The 23,703-nt window shown below is 38.9% G+C and overlaps 1 protein-coding gene across 3 annotated transcripts in view; it reads left to right on the forward strand.

Annotated features, from left to right (window-relative positions):
* The window catches only part of herc4 (HECT and RLD domain containing E3 ubiquitin protein ligase 4), a 107,687-nt gene that overhangs the window by 71,518 nt on the left and 12,466 nt on the right, over nucleotides 1–23,703 (forward strand). Inside the window, exons 14-21 of one of the 3 annotated variants that reach the window (XM_059947333.1) lie at nucleotides 2,470–2,642; nucleotides 2,780–2,899; nucleotides 4,034–4,132; nucleotides 13,076–13,243; nucleotides 16,741–16,884; nucleotides 18,560–18,726; nucleotides 19,396–19,462; nucleotides 23,348–23,430. In XM_059947333.1, coding sequence (XP_059803316.1) covers nucleotides 2,470–2,642; nucleotides 2,780–2,899; nucleotides 4,034–4,132; nucleotides 13,076–13,243; nucleotides 16,741–16,884; nucleotides 18,560–18,726; nucleotides 19,396–19,462; nucleotides 23,348–23,430 — 1,021 coding nt within the window. Of the gene's footprint in view, nucleotides 1–2,469; nucleotides 2,643–2,779; nucleotides 2,900–4,033; nucleotides 4,133–13,075; nucleotides 13,244–16,662; nucleotides 16,885–18,559; nucleotides 18,727–19,395; nucleotides 19,463–23,347; nucleotides 23,431–23,703 lie in introns of those variants that run through there. The other 2 variants (XM_059947335.1, XM_059947334.1) reach the window with 2 other exon arrangements.

Genomic DNA, 23,703 nt, shown 5'->3' on the forward strand with positions numbered 1-23,703 from the left:
CCTTATAAAGCCTCAGCATCACATTCTAGTCCTCCTGAAGTGAATGCTGACATTGCATTTGCCTTCTTTACCACTGACTCAACCTTGAAGGAATCATGCACAGGAACTCCCAAGTCCATTTGTAACTCTTGATTTTTGTATTTTTCTCCCTGATGAGAAAATAACCTGTGGCTTTATTCCTTCTACCAAGGTCCATGGCCATACACTTCCCTACATTATATTGCATCTGCCACTTTGCCCATTCTCCCAAACTGTCTTGAGTCCCTCTATAGACTCCGTACTTCCTCAACACTAACTGCACCTTCCCGTATCTTCCTAACATTCACGAACTTGGCCACAAAGCCATCAATTCCCTCATCCAAAACATTAACATATCAAATGTGAAAAGAAGCTGTCCCAATACTGACCCCTCTGGAACATCACTAATTATTGGCACCAAATAGAAAAGACCCCCTTTATTTCCACTCTGCCTCCTGCCAGCCAATCTTCTATACATTCCTGTAATACCATGGCTCTTATCTTGTTAAGCAGCCTTGTGCAGCTTCTTGTCAAAAGCCTTCTGAAAATCCAAGTTAACAACATCCACTGACTTTTTTTTTTGCCTATCCTGCCTGTTACTTCCTCAAAGAACACGGGGACTCTGCAGTTAATGTTTTGTGTGTTATTTAACTTTATTGTTTGCACAATTTGTTTCTTTTTTCACACCCTGGATGTTTGTTGGTTGTTGTGTGGGTTTTTTAAATGGCTTCTTTTGTATTTCTTTGTTTTGTGGCTGCCTGCAAGAAGATGAATCTCAAGGTTGGATACAATATAACAATAATACAATTTGATGATAAATGTACTTAGAAGAATTCCAACAGGTTTATCAAGCAAGAGTTCCTCTTAAGGAAAACCATGCTGACTTTGGTCTATTTTATCATGTATTTCCAAGTACGGGTGTCCCCTGCTTTACGCCACTTTGCTTTTATGAAAGACCTACATTAGTAACCTGTTTTCACATTACTAAGAGGATTTTCACTTTTACAAAAATTTTTCCCGTATTAATTAATGGTTCTTCGCCTTACGCTATTTCAGCTTAAGAAAGGTTTCATAGGAGCACTTTTCCATTGTGAAGGGGGGACACCTGTACCACAAAAACTCATCAATTATGGACTTAAGCATCTTCCCAATCACTGAAGTCAGGCTAACTGGCATATAGTTTCCTTTCTTCTGCCTCTCTCCCTTCTTAAACAGTGGAGTGACATTTGCAACTTTCCAGTCTTCTAGAACCATTCTGGAATCTAGTGATTCTTGAAAGATTTTTACTAATGCCTCCATCAATGTCTTTCGGAACCCTGAGGTATAGTCCATCTGGTCTCAAGTGATTTATCTACCTTCAGACCTTTCTTCCTAAGCATCTTCTCCTTAGTAATAGCAGTAACTCATTTTTCCACCTGACATTCTCAAATTTTGGGCATATTTCTAATGTCTTCCACAGTAGAGACTGATGCAAAATACTTAGTAAGTTCATTTGCCATTTCTTTGTTCCCCCAGTACTACCCTTCTAGAGTCATTTTCCGGTGGTCTGATATCCACTCTGGCTTCTATTTTACTCTTTATATATCTTCTAAAAAATTAGTATTCTCTTTCATATTATTAGTTAGCTTACCTTGATATTTCATCTTTTCTCTCCTTATGGCTTTTTATTCCTTTTATGCTGTCTGTGACATCTCCTGTCAGCCATGGTTGCTTAATCCTCTGTTTAGGCTACTTCTCATCTTTGTGATGTATCTATCTTGAGCCTTCCGAATTGCCCTCAGAAACTCTAGCCATTACCATCCTGCCATCATCCCTACTAGTGTACCCTTCCAATCAATTGGCCAGATCCTCTTATACCTCTGTAATTCCCGTTACTCCACTGTAATATTGATACATTTAACTTTATCTTCTCCTTCTCAAATTTCAGGGAGAATTTTATCATATGATTACTGTCTCCTAATATTCCTTAACCTTAAGCTCCCTATATATATGAAAACTAATTGAAAATATCCTGATTGACAATTCAGAGACAAAAACTGTAAACTCACAATTGAGAAAATGTTGATTAACGTATGATATCACTTTTGTAGTACTTATTTCCCATCTAACCATATTTAAGACATTTAAATCAGGAAGCTGCTGTCTTGTGTTTTAAGACAACAGCTGGGCTTTTGTGTAAGTGCAAAGCTGGAAACACACAGCGGGTCAGGTTGTATCTATAGAAAGAGATTCCTTAACTTTTAAACTCTCCCTATCAGAGATTCCCCATCTTCTCATTTACTTGTTTTTCTCTTTTCCTGGACTGGCACAGGATTCTGATCCAAAACATTAACTGTTTCTCTTTCCTGATGGTACCTGACTTGCCTGAGGTTTATTATAATACTTGTATATGTATGTTATGATGTCTTTTGGAATGCCATTTACCCATTCAAATTCATCTGTCCATCCTAGAAAATTGGTGGGCTACACTGGAACCTGCTTTCTTTAAGAAGGTTGTGGAACTTTATAAGGATGTTGTAGTATTTCTTCTGAAATTGGCTGAGGTTGGCATGCCTAATTCTGAGCAAATAACATGGAATAAATTTCTAAAAACTTCTCTGGAAGTATTGGCAATTCTTCATAGGGTAAGTTCATGCAAACTGTATTTGCATATACTTGATAACTGATGTTGTATTTGACTTTGACCTTCTGTTTTACTTTGTTACTTTAAAAACAGTGTTCTCAAAACTTATTTTGGAGTGTTACAATTCTTTTCATTCAGGTGAATGAGAAAGCTGGGCAGATAATCCAGTATGATAAATTCTATATCCATGAAATACAAGACTTAATAGACATCAGAAATGATTATGTAAATTGGCTTCAGCATCAAGTATATGGAGTAGTAAGTAAAAGATTTTTGTCTATACTTACAATGTTCTGAATAATGTTTCACTGGACTTCATGTGAAACTAGATGTTATGATCAACTGAACCTAATTAACTAGAGTAAAAAAGAAGTTGACTAGAAAAGAATTATATGGTATAAGTTCTTCAGCTACAACTATCCATAATTTCACACCTGAAATACAACCTGCAATTCTGGATGACAGACTTACTGCATTTCAGAAGTGCAGTTGAACAAATATTGCTTGTTATCTATTGTCAATACACAAGTGTAAAGGAGAATGAAATGATCGTTACTCCAGATCAGATGCAGCATTAAAGAGAAAACAATAAATATAAATACATAGGTTACCTGTGTACATAGACAAATTGTGTGTACATAATGTGATGCTGGGTACAGGAGTATCCAAACGCAAGGTGATTCTGACAGGAAATGATAAGCAATAGTGGTGGGGTAGGCTAATAGCTGGAGGTGTTGAACAGGCTTATGGCTTGTAGATGGGGTTCAGCCATTGAATATTATGAAACAACCCAAAATAAGTAATCCCTAAGTTTTAAAGGATTGAACACTCTTTTCTTTAGATTTGCCATTCACAAGCCAGTAAATAACAGATCAACTAGATCAAATTATTTTACAATGTCTTCTACTGTTACACTGTACTGAGTAAGTTTAGACAACTTAAAGCTGATTTGAAAGGATATATAGTCATGAAACCTAAACTATCAACTGTACCAATAATAATTGGAACAGAATTGTTTTAATAAGGTTTTACAAAAATGTAGATTTGTGACATTGGTGCTGAAATGCCTATATGGTGTTGCTGTGTCATCTTTAGTCATTTGGTTTATGTTCCATTCCGGAGATTTCCATAGAATATCTAGGCTAACATTGCAGTACCATTCTACAGATGAGGTGCACTGTCAAGTGGGTGTTATGATCTCATGATGCTATTTTGATGGAGAGTAAATGAGACCACCATTAATTCATTCAGTTAATATAGATGGTCAATTTCTAGTTCCTGTTTGCTGCATGCAATTGTTTGTTGTTCAACAATTCATTTCCAAGACCTGATGAAATCTATCTTTTGACTCCAACTCAATGCATTTAACTTTATTCATTTACATTATTTTAGTTGCTGGATATGCCAATTACAATCTGTACTTACCCATTTGTATTTGATGCTCAAGCAAAAACCACGTTGTTGCAGACCGATGCCATGTTACAAATGCAGGTGAGTATGTTGTCTGTCGATCATTAAAGTCATATCAATAACCTATTATAATGTATTTAAAGTGAAGTTTATGTAAAACAAACCATTGCTGCAATATTAGACATGTCTATCAGAGCAAGTGTTGCAAATCAGAATATCCTGAAAAAATTCAGCAGGGATCAATAATTTCAAGCGAAACAGTGTTTCATATCAGTCTTTTATATGTCACAAAAGACTATTTCCCAGTGAATATTTCACAAAAGCTAGCTTCCAGGTGAAGCAAGTGATTAGGAAAGTTTGGAAACTTATTTATTGTTGGAAGGGAGGAAATGCAGGAAATTGTGCTCCAGTTAGTTGGGCATTGATGAAACCATATTTGGTGTTTGGACCCTCCACAGGAATGCCTAACTTGTGGACAGCCTGTACAAATGAGCATTCAGGATGGATGGAATGCTGCTGGGTGGGAATGGAGCATTTCTGTGTGCCTTCTGACCCCTTCACCCACCCCCACCACTGCAGCTCCAAACCACAACACTTGGGCTGGATCAAGACAAGCGGACACAAAATGCAGTTCTGATGAAGGTTTTCAACCCAAAACATCAACTGTTTATTCGCCTCCATAGATTCTGTTTGACCTACTACATTCACTACATTGTGTTTATATGCTTAAGATTTCCAGCATCAGCAGAATCTCCTGTGTGAAGCCAAGCAGAGCTACGAACACTGAGCAAATTCACTTACTTACTAAGTCAGCACGGCTGGCTGGCAGCTGTTCTTCCTGCACCTGCTTGCTCTCACGACAGAGCTGTTTCTGTGATCACCTCCCACATATTCTTTTTATTCATTTCTAATGTATATACAATTACAGTTATGTACTGTTGTCAGGAGCAGAACTCAATCAAACTGCCTAAACGGTATACAATATTAGTCTCCTGATTTGATAGGATATTAATATGTTGAAAGTAGAACCGTAGAACATTACAGCACAGAAACAAGCCTTTTGTCTCTTCTTGCCTGTGCCAAATTATTCTTCTGCCTAGTCCCACTGACCTGCACCTAGACCTTATCCCTCCATACCCCTGTCATCCATGTACCTGTCCAAGTTTTCCTTAAATTTTAAAAGTGAGCCTGCATCCACCACTTCAACTGGCAGCTCATTCCACACTCACACTACTCTCTGTATGAAGAAGCTCCCCCTAATGTTCCCTTTAAACTTTTCCCTTTTCACCCTTAACCCATGTCCTCTGGTTTTTTTTCTCCCCTAGCCTCAGTGGAAAAAGCCTGCTTGCATTCACTCTATCTATGCCCATCATAATTTTATGCACCTGTATCAAATCTTCCCTCATTCTTCTACGCTCCAGGGAATAAAGTCCTCACCTATTCAACCTTTCTCTGTAACTCAGTTTCTCAAGTCCCAGCAACATCCTTGTAAACCTTCTCTGCACTCTTTTAACCTTATTAATATCTTTTCTGTAATTAGGTGACCAAAACTGCACACAATAAGTTCATGATTTCTTTATTAAATTGATACTTAGAATAAATTGCTGTATTTTGAGCAAGTGCTGGTGAGGCTAGATTTCTATTAGCTGGAGCTTAGAAAAATGAGAGCATACTTGAATGATTCTCCTGAGGAATCTTGATGTGTTTCCTCATATAGGAGTATCTGGAACTGGGAAACAACATAAAACTCAGATCATCTATTCAAGGCAGTTGAGGGTTTTTTTTTCTGAGGTACATTAGACTTTGGAACTCCCTTCATCAAAGAACAGTAGGTCAAACTCTGGATATTTTAAAAACAGAAGTAAATAGATTCTTGACAAATGAGATGAAAGGTTACCAGAGTTTTAAGAGAATGGGTAATTGAAGTTGTATTCAAATCAGCCACAATTTCACTGACGTATGAACCAGAAGCAGGCTTAAAGGATTAAATGAAGTATTCCTGTTTCTAATTTATATATTCATTAGAAACAATGAATTTTAATTTAGTACCATTCAGTTTTTATTATTTCATGTTCTAGATTGACATGTTATAAATTATGGTTTTATAAACAGCCTCTAGAAACTTTATCATGTAAATATTGATATTTTAAATTGTCAAGGTACCACCACCTTTTTTTAAAAAAGGAGCTAACTTAGTAAACATGCTTCATTTTATAATTTGGAAACAAAACAAATGGTAAAATTTCTATTTGGTTTCTGCTATGACTTAGTTTTAAAATATTTAAACATTTGGGATCCTTTCCAGCTGTTGATCATCTTCAGTTGCATAGTTTTCCAGAACGTGAATTCTGCTTTAGACTTCACCAATTTACTGGCAAATAATTCTGAGATCCAAACTCAAAGGATGATAAAAATCCCTTTCTTAGCACAGGAATTCCTGTAAAGTGGGTGTTGCAGAAATGTTTTTCTGATCCAGTGTGCTACAATGAATGATTATGGTCAAAGTTACAAAGAATTTTGTGTCATTTAACTGTGATACTGATATCGGGAAAGCTTTAAATCGACATAATTATTTCCACTATTGGTCACAAGCCGATGTTCTATGTACAGCCTATCTTCTTTGCAGCAAAATTGCAAGTTATTTGTGTAAGCAGTTGGCAACATCATTTAAAAAAAACTGGGAGGTGAAAGAGGTAAAGGGCTCAAAAAGGGGAATCTAATAGGAGAGGAAAGTGACCCATGGAAGGAGGATGGGAATCAGAGGAAGGAGATGGGTAGGTAAGGAGAAAAGAAGTGAGAGAGTTACCAGAATGAGGATGGGAAAAGAGTGAAAGAGTGAGGAGGAGAAAAATCAATATTAATTTCATCCGTTTGGATGCTACTCCTACGGAATATAAGGTATCACTCCTACAACCTGAGTGGATGTTGATGCTCACAGTTGGCAAGTCTGGAGGTAGAAGGTTGAATTCTCTAGGTCAGCAAATCTGGAGGTTCGAAGCCCTGTGTCTGCAAGTCTGGCACCCCCCATCTGGAGGATGGAGGCCTGGGGTTGCAGACCCATGGGTGGGGTTGGAGGGGGAGATGAAAGAGGGGTTTTTTGCTTGTGGAATGTCAGCTGCATCTTGTTCTGCTGAACATTATGGGCCAGAAATTATGGTGAGACTTGTGGGCTATCCCCAACACATCCTCAAATGTGTTGGTTGCTGACGCAAATGACGTACTTTACTGTAAGTTTCAATGTGCATGTGATCAATTACACTGAACTTGAAGAATTTTGTGTGTTCCTTGTGGATTTTGGGCTGTTGGTCATGAACAACATCTCTTCCCCCCCCTCCCCCCTCCCCCCTCCCCCTCCCCCCTCCACCTCCCCCCTCCACCCTCCCCCCCTCCTCTCTCCCCCTCCCCCCTCCACCCTCCCCCCTCCTCTCTCCCCCCTCTCCCCCCTCTCTCCCCCTCTCCCCCCCTCTCCCCCCCCTCCCCCCCTCTCCCCCCTCTCCCCCCTCTCCCCCCTCTCCCCCCTCTCCCCCCTCTCCCCCCTCTCCCCCCTCTCCCCCCTCTCCCCCCTCTCCCCCCCTCCCCCCCCTCCCCCCTCTCCCCCCTCTCCCCCCTCTCCCCCCTCTCCCCCCTCTCCCCCCTCTCCACCCCTCTCCACCCCTCTCCACCCCTCTCCACCCCTCTCCACCCCTCTCCACCCCTCTCCACCCCTCTCCACCCCTCTCCACCCCTCTCCACCCCTCTCCACCCCTCTCCACCCCTCTCCACCCCTCTCCACCCCTCTCCACCCCTCTCCACCCCTCTCCACCCCTCTCCACCCCTCTCCTCCCCCCCTCCCCCACACACAAACACAGTTCTGTGTATCATATTTACATAAATATTTATTCAAGTTGATGCGCATGCTCTACATAGCATATTGTTTACTGACTATAATAAAGTTATTATTTTCAGAAGTATTTGTGATAGTGAACTGTTCCATAGTTCAGTATAATATCAGAGCAATGTATACAATATTACATCCTGAAACACTCTTTTGTCTCAGATGTCCACAAAAACAAGAGTGCCCCAAAGAACAAGTGACAGTTAAAATGTTAGAACCGCTCCCCCTCCTATGCACAAATCAACGACCCAGCCTCACCACTTCTGCAAAAAAGCATCAGCACCCTCCATCCACCAAGCATACAATAGCAAAGTCCCCAATGAACACCATGATCTGCAGTACAACAAAAACTAACCATTCACCTGACAATTCGACATACCACAGGCTCGCTCTCCCAAGGAAAAAAGAGGTGTACCCTTTCACAGCGAGAGGAGAGATATAGCAAAGCAACTCACTGACTTACTGTTAAAAATCTGTTGCACTGCTTTATTTTCAAGTTCTCTGGCTCAAGAATTGGCAACAATCTCTTGCCCACCAATGAGAGAGAGAGACAAAGCGCAGCTCGCCAAGAACACAGCCTCCAACAGATTGAGTTATCGGTTAAGGCTCACTCGACATAAAGGGTTCGAAATTTGTAACAGTACAAGTGTCATTTTCCATTTTTGGCTCAGGGTTATTGGCATCTTCGTCTGCCTCCTGTAGACTCTATGTCTCTGGTAGCTTCAGTACTGGAAGACTATCGTCATGTGGCACAGGTCTTACGGCTGAACGGAGACTGGGTAATGATCAGACAGAAGTACCAGTCTGTCACATGATCCATTTGCTTTCATTGTATCATCAAGATGGCAAAATCACACAAAAATTTCCATGAAAGATTTTGATATTTGAGACAGATGCTTCCCAGTCTAACTGATGCCAAGATTAAGGAAAGTATTTTTGTTGGTCCACAAATCAAACAGGTCATCAATTTGAAGAATTTCTAGTTGGACCAGAGAAAATCACATGGAAGGCATTCAGGGATTTTGTTGAAAATTTTCTTGGCAACTGCAGAGCACCAAACTGCATGCAGCTGGTTGACAACATGCTTCAAGCATACAAAACCATGAAGTGTAATACATCACTAAAGATTCATTTTCTGTATTCCCATTTAGACTACTTCCCTGTAAATTTTGGCACTGTCAGTGAGGAGCATGGTTAAAGGTTATCACCTTTACTGTCTTGTAGAAACACTATCAGGGCAACTGGAATCCAGCAGTGCTGGCTGATTGTTGTTGGGCACTTGAGTGAGAAGTCTTAGATACTGAGTACAAATGAAAATCATCAACAAAATATTATTATCTTAGTTGAACTATTGCGAAGCATCAACACTGTTATACTATTAAATACGTTATATTCTATAAAAGTTAATTTATTGTTTCTCCAAATTCCTAGGTGATACAAGTAGTCTGAGACTATATTTGTGTTCTGCTTCAAGCAGTCTATCATAACCAGAAAATATATCTGAGGAAGCAACACTTTCAAAATGTAATTTGCTGTCCAGTGTAATAAATCTAGATCATTGTGGCAGTAGAAGAGGTCATGGGTAGATATGTCAGAATAGAAATGGGATGTCCAAATGGGTAGTCACGGGAGATCCTGCCTTTGGTGGCAGACGGAGTGAAGGTGCTCGACAAAGCAGCCCCCAGATCTGTATTGGATCTCGCGGATGTAGAGGAGACTGCACTGGGAGGACCAGATACAGTAGATGACCCAGTCAGACACACAGGTGAAGTTTTGCCTCACCTAGATGGACATTTTGGGGCCCTGACTGGTGGTGAGGGAGGAGGTGTAGCACTTGTACTGATAGTAAGGATAAGTGCCGGGAGGAAGACCAGTGCAGAGAGACGAGTGGTCAAGAAAGTCACATGGAGAGCAAGCCCCGTGGACAGTGGAGCAGAAGAGGCAGTGTGAAAAATGTGCTTAGATGTAGGATCCTGTTGTAGATGGCAGAAATTAAGGAGAATAATGTGCTAGGTAAGGAGACTTAACATTGAAACATAGAAAACCTATAGCACAATACAGGCCCTTTGGCTCACAAAATTGTGCCGAGCATGTTCCTACTTTAGAAATTACCTAGGGCAGGGGTCAGCAACCTTTACCACTGAAAGAGCCACTTGGACCCGTTTCCCACAGAAAAGAAAACACTGGGAGCCGCAAAACCCGTTTGACATTTAAAATGAAATAACACTGCATACAACGTTTTGTTTTGCCTTTATGCTATGTATAAATAAACTATAATGTGTTGCATTTATGAAATTGATGAACTCCTGCAGAGAAAACGAAATTACATTTCTGCATGCAACAAAAACATTTTGAACTCCGAAAAAAAGACGTTGGGTTGAAGGTTACTTTTAAGTAAAATACTCAACGTCTATTTGAGTCCTTCTTGTATTTATGAAAAACGCCAAACTTAAATTTGCCGCCAGCAGCAAACCAAAAATAACGTCAGCCAGCTGTCAACCTGAAAAATAAAAGGACTATTTCACTGAACAATGAAAACATATGAATATACGTAAAATAATACGCAATTAAAATATTTATCATACTTCTTCAGGTTGACTCACACCTGACAATGCAGTCGTATTCAGTAGGGATGGATCGATGCTTAGGGGAGTGACCGGGAAGGATAATGTGTTTTTTACCTCTCTGAACTCACAGAAGCGTTTCCCAAACGATGTTTGCATTGCGATGATTGCAGAATGTAAATACTCCGAATTTATCATGTCGTGACATTGTTTGAACTCTCTCAAATTGGGGAAGTGAGACAATGTGCCTTTCTGTAAATCTCTGGCAAGCAACGTCAACTTGCGCTCGAATGCAAAACATCCTCCAACATGTGCAGGGCTGTACGTCCTTACCCCGTTGAAGAGCTGTGTTCAGCGTGTTCAGGTGCGCTGTCATGTCTACCATGAAGTGTAGCTTTTCCAGCCACTCTGGCTGTTCAGGAAAGTTGAGCCCTTTGCTGCCCAGGAAAGTTTTCACTTCTTCCAGACGCGCGACAAAGCGTTTCAGCACCTCCCCTCTGGACAGCCAGCGATAAAAACACGTTGTAGCGGTTGCTCCACGCAGTCAGTAAACTGCAGTCAAAGATAGCTTTATTCGAACTAAACAGCCTTGCTTTTAAGCCTCCCTCAACCCGCCCCCCATGGGCGCGGATGCTGCAAAAGACACGTACTCACAAACCCCCGTAGGCTATCTCCCTTAGCCTGAACGCTGGCTAATTGTGAGCCGGTTCGGATGTGTCAGGAAATGGGTCGCCACAACGTCTTATTTAGGTTGTACAAGATCACCATAATCTTCAAATTTAGATTTACATTTCAAAAACTAACAAACTAACATAAAATACATATTAATTAAATACTGACCATGTAGCGGTGTGCTACACGCAGCGCTAAAATTACGACACGGAGTCGGTAACTGCAGTCGAAGGAAAAAAACTTTATTCGAAATCTTCAGCCTCACTTTTAAGCCTCCCTCAACCTGCCCCCCCCCCCCCCCCATGGCGCAGAGGCTCCAAAGCTCTGTGCTCGCAAACCCCCGTAGGCTATCTTATTGTGAGTCGGTTCGGATGTGCCAGGAAAAGGGTCGCCACAACCAATTATTTCCCAAAGCAACAGGGAGCCGCAGCACAGACGTAAAAGAGCCACATGTGGCTCCAGAGCCGCGGGTTGCCGACCCCCGACCTAGGGTTACACATAGTCCTCTATTCTTCTAAGCTCCGTGTACCATATACTTGTGGTATGATAGGTAAGGACAAGGGAGCCTTATCCTTGTTACGATAGTGGGTGCAGCAGAAGTGTGGGAAATATTGAAGTTGCTGGTAAAAGCAGCATTGATGATGGAAGGGAAACCCCATGATTGTGTATTGGGCATAGCATCAACCCAGTTACATGATTATACAGCTAAATTGATTATCTTTAGAATCTGTTACTTTATATGCAAGTGGAGTAACATACCACAATGGAAGCTAATGTTGAACATTTATAAACCAGCTTTATTTTTTATGATGGTAAAACACAGACATAGAAAAACAAAAAGTAAAGGCTATTTAGCCCTTCAAGTCACTGTGCCATTCAGTATAATCATTGCTGATCCTCTTGTCTCAATACTAAAATTCCTACTTTTTCTACTCTTGAAGCCTTTTTGTGTAGAACTAGTTTTTACCTATATTCAGTGACGTGGCCAGTACTGCCTTATGTAGTTGAGAATTCTGCAGGTTCACCACTCTCTAAGTGAAGAAGTTTCTCCTCACCTTGGTCCTAAATGTCTTACCATCATTTGCCTTTACATGCTTTGATATCTTAGTTGGAATCTTGTCTAAAAGATAAGCTTATTAAAGTTGCTTTCATCTGTTTTGTCTAAGCTTCGCACCAGTAAACCAAAGCCCACGTTTCATTTATGCACCTCATCCTTGGAAGAAACCTATCACTGAGATAGTATTTAGATAGTGGTAAGGCCCTACCACTTCAAGTGTAACAAGAATGAAGACTCATTAAGTTATATCTATCTAAATATGAGGCTTTAATCAGGTTTTAGGTAACTAAAGTAGACAAATGTGTTCTTTCATTCCACTCCCTAGTGGAATGAAAATTACCCAAAGTTTCAAGATCAAATTGTAAAAAAGCTACTTGGGGTGATAATAATAGGGAAGCCTTTGGGTTCTGCTTTTAACCATGTCCTTAGTATATTTTGATTTTGGATATAAATTCTTTGTCAAAAACATGCCATATACTCCCAAGAGAATCTGGGTAACTTGAGGTGGAATTTTTTTATAGTGGGCAATGTCTTGGCATCTTTGAAATGCTAAGAATTATTCTGAGACATTAAATTTTATCAAGATCCCATTTAGAGGTAGGAAAGATATACCCGTTTTTGGAGATTTTTTTATATAGATCCTGGCAGTCAAATTGAAATCCTAAAATATGAATCGCTTTGGTGTTGTTGCCATAGAAAATGTTCTACTGCTTTGTGAAAATATTTTAAAATGCACTCCTTTAGATGTTTTTATACTACTTTTCTGATAATCATTCCACTTTTATCTTAGTGTTTTTAAAAATATTTTAAAAATGGATTGAACATTAAACCAATTCCTAACTTTTTCCACATTTTAGATGGCAGTTGACCAGGCACACAGACAAAATTTTTCATCCTTTTTCTTGCCTGTGGCTGATACAGTTAATCCTTGTCTTGTGCTGATTGTACGAAGGGAACATATTGTTGAAGATGCTGTGCAGGTTCTGAGAAAAAGCAAGAACGTTGACTTCAAGAAACCATTAAAGGTAACATTTTCTGTGAATAATAGTCTGAATGCACCTTACCTAGTTTTGGTAGTTCATTATGATTTTTTTAAATTATATATTTTGAACAATGTTTTATGAACCCAAAATTAGTGACTCCATTATATGAAGGCAAAAGTCTATTGATGCTGGAATCTGGAGGAGCAAAAAAATCTGCTAGAATAACACCTTTGGGGTGGGGGCGTTAGGAATTGTCAACATTTCAGGTGGAAACCCTGTATCAGCACTGAGACTGGAAAGGCAACAAAGCTAGTATAAAGAGGAGAAGGAGTGTGTCAAGGAAGAATTTCAAGGCAATTGGTGGACTGAGGAAGGGTGCTAGATACCAGGCACATAGGCAGGTTAGCAAAGGTAGAGCTGGGAATGTGCAGGTGAGTGATAGATGGAGGTGGACAGAGAGGGAAAAACAAAAATGGAAGTAAGTCTGAAGATAGGTGACAGCTCTAAAGGCAGATGAGCAATAACATAAAGTACTAACATAATGCTGGTTACCAGTAAATAAACAAGGTGGGAATGGGAATCATTAGCAGAAAGGTGAACAGCAGTGGGAACCAAATTGGGTGGAGTGTGTATAATGTATGGATGGAACCAGAAGGGGGAAGGGGTTGATGATGGGTGAAGGGAGAGCTAGAAGGGTTGTAGTAAAAGGGACAGAAGTGAGAGCACTGGAGGATCAGAAGGGAGCATGCTGCGGAGGTTAAGAAAAGAAGGGTTTGCCTAAAATTGGAAATCTCAGTATTCATGCCATTGCGTTGTAGATTACCCAGGCAGAATATAAGGTGTTATTCCTTATGTGGACAAGTTTGTGTGGGAATGGGAAGGTGAGCTAAAGTGGTCTGCAAGCTTGGGATGTCCTTTGAGGACTAAATGCAGGTACTCTGCAAAGCAGCCACCCAGTCTGCACTTAGTCTTACTGATGTAGAGTAGGCCACAATGGGAGCACAAAATACTGTAGTCAGGGTTGGAGCAGGTGCACATAAACCTATGCTTTACCTAGATGAGCTCTTAGTTACCTGAATGGTGGTAAGGGAATAGGTGTAAGGACAGGGTTTCATCTACTCTGAAGGCAGGGGAATGTCCTGGGGTCAGGGATGGATGGGTGTGAAAGGATCTGACCAAGGAGTCATGGAGGGAGTGGTCAGTACAGAAGGCAGAAAACGATGGGGAGGAGATTACGTAGCTTGTGGTCACAGATCTTGTTGCAGCTGGCAGAAATGGCGAAAAAAAGGATGATGTGCTAGATGCAGAGGTTCATAGAACAATAAGTAAGGACTAGAACTATATGTCTGAGGCGACAGGGTGTGCAAAGAAGTAGAAGAAACTGAGGAGATGCAAAATCAGTCTCCATCAACCAGAGCAGAAGGGAAACCACACTTACAGGAAAAAGAGGACATTTTAGATGTTCTGTAACAGAAATCCTCATCTTGAGAGCAGATACAGTAGAGATGGAAAAACTAGGGGAAAGGAGGGGCATCCTTTTAAAAGAGACTAAGTTAAAAGGTATAGTCTAAGTAGCTATGGAGGTTGGTGGGTTTATAGTAAATATCCACGGATAGTTCGTCTCCTGAGATGAAGATGTAAAGACCTAGAAAAGGGAAAGAACATCAGAAATTATCCACATGAGTTTGAGAGCAGAGTGGAAGTTGGTGGTGAAGATGATAATACTAATAAGTTTTGCATAGATGGCTGTGGAGGGCAAATTACTTGGTAGATTAAAGTGATTTTTGATTTGTGAAGGCATCAAAGGTTACAAGGAGAAAACAAGAATGGAATTGAGGGGAAAAATATAAGGCTATGATTGAATGACGGAGCAGACTCAAATGGCTGAATGGCCTAATTCTGCTCCTATGTTATATGGCTTTATGGTCAGATACAATACAGTTGGAATTATAGAGAATGATTTAGGAGTGTTCTTGGAGAAGGAATAGAAGAGGGGCAGCTTCACTCTGCAAGCAAACAGGCATATTAGGACTCAGGCAGGTACTATGGCTTCCCTTTGATTTGTAGGAAGTAAGCATGTTTGGCTGTAATGTACTAGGTGGATCCAGATTCTAACTAATTAACTTCATACGACAGCAGAAGTTCAAGAATATGGTTTGCCAGTTGAGGGCAAGCCAGCTAGCTATTCATGGCTGTCCATGTCAACCAGGAATGATGATTTTAAAACACAGGATATATCCAAAAGACAATCAAAGCATTTTATTACCTTATTATACAGTGGCATGCAAAAGTTTGGGCACCCCGGTCAAAATTTCTGTTATTGTGAATAGTTAAATGAGTAGAAGATGAACTGACCATGCAGGGTGCCCAAACTTTTGCTTCGGGCCCTTTTCCTTTTCTGTTATTTTGAAACTGTAAAAGGTGAAAATAAAGAAAGTAATCTTGCTTAAAATATTAAGGAAATGTGTCATCTTTAACTTTATTCCTTTTTGAAATCAGGTCATCTACTTGCTTAGCTATTCACAGTAATAAAAAAATCTGACGGGAGCCCAAACTTTTGCATGCCATTGTATAACTTTCTCATTATCTTACAGAACAACGGTTTTGGACATAAGTATTTCTATCCATTGTTATGGTTCATTGATGCATTTTGAGATCAATGAGTTATCAAACTACAATGCCAACCATCAACCATCACTTTCACAAAGTACTGCAAAGGTTATCAAGGCCCCCCTCAGTTGCATTTATAGTACCCCACCTCAATGTTATTAAAACTGAACTTTTCGCATATGCAGAGAAACCTCAATTGCTTCCAATGATATCAGACTGACAATGTAGTTAGGTTCTGCGTTGTTGTCCAAGTGTCAATTTCCAACTAATATACTTTGCGTTATATTTGTGCTGGGCTTTAATTAGGTTTTATAATGGACATGTGGGATTTACGTAGAAGAACTAGCAGATTTGTACAAGTTACAGAGCAATGGGCAAAAATTGCAAAAAAAAAAAAGCCACTTATGAAAATTGAAATTTGATTTGGTCACTAAATGAGTCATATTGCACATAACAGTCCTGTTGGTCTATTGAGTCCATACCAGCTATCATCCTCCCATTTGCACCAACCTATGTGAATGCCATTTCTTTACTCTCCCCACGTCCTCAACAATCCCCACCAAATTCTGCCATTCACTATACTTTCGGGATAATTTACTGGGGGGAGCTAATTAATCTTATCATCCCTTGGGGCCCTATATTTTTTATTCTATGCGCAGTAACAGTGTTGCAGAACTATATGGTCTGCCTTATTGAAGTAACACCATTATGACCTAATCATATTTGTAAATTTAAATGATGTGTCCATGAGTGTAGAGATAGTACAGGTTGTGAAAACCCAAAAAATTTAAAGAGGAGATGACAACAATCGAAAATTATTATATTAATGGAGGAATTTTGTGTTTTCCCAGGTCATCACTTTCTCTTCAGTGAAATCAAATAGTTTTCAAGAGTCTGTATCAAACTGATGAGCATCTCTTCACACACAGGTTATTTTTGTTGGAGAAGAAGCTGTGGATGCTGGAGGAGTCCGTAAGGAATTTTTCCTCTTGATTATGAGAGATTTATTGGATCCTAAATATGGCATGTTTCAGTATTATGAGGAGTCCAGGCTTATCTGGTTTTCGTATCAGGTATAAAAAGTTTTAAAATCTCCCTACCAGTTACTACTGTTACTCTGTGACCAGAGCCTCTCTGGATTGCAAGAAGCAATTGATGCAAATGAGAAGATGATTCTTTTAAGTTATCTGTTATGGATAAAGAGAAAACAGGGCATTTGGAAATTTTTGACATAAAGCATTTGATAGCATCAAAAGTTATTACACAAAAATTAAGCTCATGGTGCAGGAGGTAATATTTTTGGCATGAATAGAAGAATGACTAACAGGAAAAGGGCAGTAGGTATAAGTGTGACTTTTCCAGAATGAGTAAGATGCAAGAAAGAAGTGTGTGTCAAAGGGATCACTGCTGGGGCCTTAACTATTTGCAATTTATTGGCCATACCTGAATGAGGCCTGAATGAATGAATGAATATCTGAATTAATATTGTAGTAGCTAAAATTTCTGATGACACATAGGTAGAAAATAAATAAAGTTATGAAGAGCACATAAATAGACTAAAGTGATCATTGATATTAATAGTCTATGTGAGTGGATAAAGATCTGGCAAATGGAGTATTATGTGGGGAAAGTGCGAAATTGGCCATTTCAGTAGGAAAAATGAGAAAAATGCATTACTTAAGTGGTGAATGATTGCTCAGCTCTGAGATCAGAGGAATCACATGATTCATAAAGAATGTTATTACAACGAGTAATTGGAAAAGCTAACAATGTTATTATTTGTTGTAAGGAAAATTGCCTGGAGAAATAGGTAGATTATGCTTCTGTTTTTAGGGTTTTGATGAGACCCTATTTGGAATACTGAATTACATGACTGGGTTAGATGTTAGTGTATGAAAGCATTTCAGAGAAGGTTTAAGAGACTGATACTAGGAATGAATAGATTGTTTTATGAAGGAAAGTTGACAGTACTTTGTATCTACTGGAGTTTAGGAGAAAGAACAAGAACTTGTTTGAAATGTATATGATCATGAAGGGTCTTGAAGTTTTCTCTTCTGGGGAATCTAGAACTGGGAGTCAATATTTAAATGCTGTTTCCCATTTAAAACAGCTGAAGCAAAATATTTTTCTCCAATAGTAAAATGTCTTGAAACTTCTCTGAGGATCATGGTTAAAGTGTATGAACATTTTTAAAGCAGATGAATAGTTTTAAAACAACTTTTCATTGTTAAACAGGAATGGAAAAAAATTGCAAGAGTAAGTGGGATTATACGGTTGATGTTGAAGTATATGGATTTTATCAAATGGCAGGGGTAGCTTGAAGGGGCCAGTAGCCTATTTCTGCTCTTTGTTTCCATCTAATTAAATCGACTAGTCAAACAAATTGAATAGTTTGGCCTTGCTGCTTTCTACTTTTGGCTACCCAGTAAGAGTGCTCAATGTTTTTTGAGTATATTGTATTCTACTATTAGTCAACTTTAAATAAGGCTTCAAAAGTAAGATCCAACTCCTAATGTGATAAAAGCAAATAATAGCAGAGTATTGGCGATTATGCCTGAGTATGATACGGATATGGTTATCTTCTGAAAATGAGTGATTTTAGTGATCTGTCATTAAAATGTTATCATTGCCAATTTTGCAATATTCATGATTGATATCCTTGTTGTGAATCATTAACTTTGCATCTGTGCAATCCCTCACCACTTAAGCATTCAATGATGTAATCACAATTCTGTTTTTTTTGTTTAGACCTTTGAAGAAATTGATTTATTTCATTTGATTGGTGTCGTCTGTGGTCTTGCCATCTACAACTTCACAATTGTTGATCTGCATTTTCCATTGGCTTTGTATAAGAAACTCCTAAATCAGAAGCCTACTTTTGATGATCTGAAGGAACTGATGCCTACTGTTGGCAGGTTAGTTAATATAACATTATTTTATTCATTCAAGTACCCTTCACATTCTGGCCTTGTTGCAACTTTCCAACTTTTGGTCTTTCTTAATCATCTTTTGGATAAAATAAACAAAATAAATAATGACAACATTTCCAAACTAATCTCTATATGGGTTTCAGAAATTAACTCCATTATTTTGTTTCATCATTAACAATTATTAGTCAGTAATTTTACAATTTTCCAACCATGTAAATTGTTAGTGTAGCAGGTGACAGGATGCAGGTGACTGGTGTTCATTTCCATTACCCTCTGTAATGAGTACTCTCTATGATATGGGTTAGTGGGATAATTGGTCATTGTAAATAGTCCTGTGATTAGGCTAGGGTTAAATAAGTGAGTTGCTGGGCGGTGCAGCTCATTGGGTTGGAAGGAGCTGTTCTGCACTATATCTCTAAATAAAATTAACAAGTCTTTCAATAATATTTGCAGTTTAAATTTAAATGTTTATTTTCCTGTTGAAAGTTGAAAAGGTGTACATGCAACCTGCTTGATAACTCTTGAATTACTGCTAATTTTTATTATTATGGTAATAATTTTTACAATTAACATTTCTGAAGACACAAAATTTGAGCATGTACTCAGCTTTCATCAAATCAGTTTTTCTTTATCAGTGTGTGAATTTTTATTTAGGAGTTTGCAGCAACTACTTGATTACCCAGAAGAGGATGTGGAAGACATGTTCTCCCTCAACTTCACAGTAAGTCAATATCGAAAGGAGAATCTGAAAGTGCATTTAAACGTAGTGATTGTCAGTAGGTGCCAGGAATCTGAGGGAGGAACTAAAGTAAGTTTGATCAATGCAGTTTAATATTTGGCCTCAATGTGAAATTAGCATTGATGTAAAATGAGTTTCCTTTCATCTGTAATAAGTATTTATGTAAGCTGATTAAATGTTGTGATTCTTTGGAGTTTGGTGACAGTGGAATATTCAAAATATTTAAGAAATAAAAAAAGATAAAATGATTGGTTTTGTTAAAAAGCGAGTTCAGAATTAGGTGCTAGATATGTAATTGTATAAAGCTTCAAGAACAAGAATTGTGTGCAGATTTGGTCTCCAAGTTTTAGGAAGGACATTCTTGCTATAGAGGGGGTGCAGCATTTGTTCATGAGGTTAATTCCCGCGATGGCGGGACTGTCATATGTTGAAAGATTGGAGCAACTGGGCTTGTTATACACTGGAATTTAGAAGGATGAGAGGGGATCTGATTGAAACATATAAGATAATTAAGGGATTGGACAAAGTAGAGGCAGGAAACTTGTTCCCAATGTTGGTGGAGTCCAGAACCAGAGGCCACAGTTTAAGAATAAGGGGTAGGCCATTTAGAACGAAGTTAAGGAAAAACCTTTTCGCCCAGAGAGTTGTGGATCTGTGGAATGCTCTGCCTCAGAAGGCAGTGGAGGCCAATTCTCTGGGTGGTTTCAAGAAAGAGTTAGATAGAGCTCTTAAAGATAGTGGAGTCAAGGGATATGGGGAGAAGGCAGGAACGGGGTACTGATTGTGGATGATCAGCCATGATCACAGTGAATGGCGGTGCTGGTTCGAAGGCCCAAATGGCCTACTCCTGCACCTATTGTCTATAACAAATTAAGACTAATAAAGTCTGAATAACTATGAAGGAATGTGGCATATTATTAATAAAGAAAGCATGACTTGTACCTGAACATTCCTAAAAGCTTAATTTCTATTTGTAATGTTTTTGGGAATAATAACAGGGAAAGCAACAATAATAACTAAGGATTCTATAACACTACAACTATCAGCAGATTTTCATGGTGCTCAGTAAAACTTCTACAGGTTCGACTTGATATAGGGAGATAATGTTACAGCTTCCCTTGTGTCATATACAGTATGTAATGTATACAAAATACTAAGTATGTCAATCAAAACAATGTTGAGTATAGTAAATGCATAGTGAAATGTCATAGATAAAGCTATGCATCTGTGAAAAAGATCAGTTTTTGTTGGATGTAGAGGGATAAATGAATGGGATTCAAATAAACTGAGCAATAAAAGCTACAAATTGATCAGCTCCAATTAGATCATTAATTGCAGATCGTTGGGAATTAGGTGTGAGACAAAAGTGGGAATTACAGGTTTGACATTTCTTCACATCACAATTAATAGAGGAAAGGTAGTTAAGACCTATGTTAAAGTAAATGGTGACATGAAAAATATTGTGGGAAAGTATGGTATTTAAAAACTGAGTTCAGTGACAAAAAGTATAGAAGTGAGAAAATAGATATATACAAGGAGAATTTGAGTAATCTTGAAAGTAAATAGGATACATTGTAAATTGAGTCAATCTGCACCTTGCTATGGTTCCTTAAAAGCAGTGAGATAAGTAGACTGTGTGGTGAAGAAGACATCAGGCATGCTTGCTTTAATTGGTACAAGAGAAAGACATTTTCAAGACATTGATGAGACCGGAGTTGGAGTACTGTGTGTAATTCTGGTCACCCAGCTATAGAAAAATGTCATTAAGCTGGAAAGGATGCAGAAAAGATTTACGTGCATGTTGGTAGGACTGAATGACTTGAGTTATTAGGTGAGACTGAAATAGGCTGAATATTTTTCCCTGGAGTGTAGGAGGCTGCATGATGACCTTACAGAGGTATATAGAATCATGAGGTGGATAAGGTGGATGGTCAGAGTCTCTTTTTCTCACTAAAACCAGAGGGCATAGATTTGAGGTAAGAGGGAAAATATTTAAGAGGGTTTAAGGGGCAACTCCCCCCCCCCCCCAAAAAAGGATAGTGTGTATGTTGAATTAATTGCTGTCAACATTTAAAAGGCATTTGAACAGATGCATGGAAAGGAAGTTTTGGAGGCAATAGGACCAGCTGTGGTAAGCATTTGGGTCAGTCTGCTTGTATCCATGCTGTATAACTCTATAAGTCATATGTGATATATTTGTATGGGTCTACAGCTGCAGGGTGAAGAAAGGAATAAACTATTAGGAATATATTGGAGTAAAAAGTGGAAAGGTTTAGTGATCAGAGCTGATTGTATTTCTGTTTTAAATAAGTAGTTCAGCCTTGTGTGTGTGGATAAATTTTTGGAAATGTATATATTTCAGTGAATCATTTTCAAATTTATTTCTCAATTTTGAAACATTTTCATTTCCTTTAGTGCTGAATATAAACTTATATTGCTTTTTACTGTTTTTGATAGTTTAGTATAATGAGGTAATCTTCCTGTATTGGTGCCATATCGCATTTAAATATTCAAGGTTAATTTATTATCAAAGTATACAACTTGGAATTGTTATTTGGGTAGCCGTGAAATCAGGAAAGAAAAGAAAGGCCGCACGGCCATCAACCCCCCCAAAATCCCCCCCTCCCCCCACACAAAAAAGAAACAGAAAGAGAATAGGCACCTCAACCCCCAAATCCCTCCTCCCCTACAAAAAAAATTAACAAAAGCAGACAGGTATATCGACCCCTAAGCCCCTCTGCCCCGCACAAAAAAATGTAGAGAGTTTGGGCAAAAGACACGATATAAAAAAAAACTAAGACTGGGGGCAGGGTGGGGGTAGTCTATAGTCAAAACCCACAACCAAAATGCAGAAAACCTGGGGAACACTTTCCACACCCAGTGGCAGATCTTCCCCTTTCTGGTACAGAGTAATCAAAAGTCACCCTCTCCACTCACCTCGATGCTTCAGTCTTGCTCATCACCTTAATTGACAAACAATGGAAGCTTTAATCAGCGAAATGAGGTCTAGACAGGTCCAGCAGCCAACCTGCCATGAAGTTGTGCACATTGTCTCCGTTTCCTGGAAGCGGAGACTGCAGACCACTGAAACACCCAAACAAAATCCAGACTTTCAGCTCGATGTTTCAAGTCTCCCTCGTTGCTTTAATTGGCAAAAAATGGAAGATTTAATTGGCAAGATGAAGTCAAACATCAGCTTGCAGCCTGCTTACCGTGAAGTTCCCACACACAGCCTCTGCCTCCCAGAATCGTCTTGAAGATTGCAGAGCGCTAAAAAACACCCAAATGATCTCCAAACAGCAAATTACAGGCTCCAAGAATTCCAGAATCACATCAAAGATGAAAAACAAATGTAAAAGGCATTGTAAAAATGTAAAAGTGAAATATATGTATTCATGATATATCTAAGAGATGTCGACCAAAGGAGCCATCTTGACTGGAATTATCCCTGATTCTCACCCCTTTTGACAAATAATGCTTACCTTGTATGTATTCAGTCTTTCAAATGTTTAACATTGAACTAGTCATCTGAGCTGAAGTTTTGTGGGACTAATTAATCCTGTTATTTAAAGGGATTGGCATTTTCTGAGAGATACCTCTGAATCAATCTAAAAAAGCAAATGACAATGTAATAAGTACATAAAACAATATCCTTCTGTGTATTTTTGGTATGGGAGGAAAGAGCTGAAATACACACAAAAACAAAGGAGAAACCCTAGAAAAATAATATTTAGAATTCTTGGTCTCTGCTAGTTTTGATTTATTTTGGCCTCCTATGGTTCTTGTCTTTGATAAAACTGACCAATGGTTCGGGTAATATTTCAAGATCTTTGCTTGTGATTTTAATTTTCCTCAATTCTTAATCAGATTACAGTAGAAACGTTTGGTCTAACGGAAGTTAAAGAGTTGATTCCGGATGGCAGCAATATTCCTGTAACCAAAGATAACAGGTGAGAAACATTCTCCAATGCAGCAGAGTATTAGTGAAAGACTCTGCATGTGTTTCTGAAAAGGTGGTTATTCTTCGGAGGGGAAAGATTACTATAGCTTACTAAAAGAGTTTTAGGTAGGGTATGGAATGGGAAATAGAAAATTTATGTCAAAAAGGCAATGTTATGATGGTCATGGGAGATTTCAATATGCATGTTGATTGGAAAAATCAGGTTGGTAATGGATCTCAAGAGTGAGTTTGTTGAATACCTACAAGATGGCTTTTTAGAACA

This window comes from Hypanus sabinus, chromosome 22, assembly GCF_030144855.1.
Source record: "Hypanus sabinus isolate sHypSab1 chromosome 22, sHypSab1.hap1, whole genome shotgun sequence".
Classification (NCBI taxonomy): Eukaryota; Metazoa; Chordata; class Chondrichthyes; order Myliobatiformes; family Dasyatidae; genus Hypanus; species Hypanus sabinus.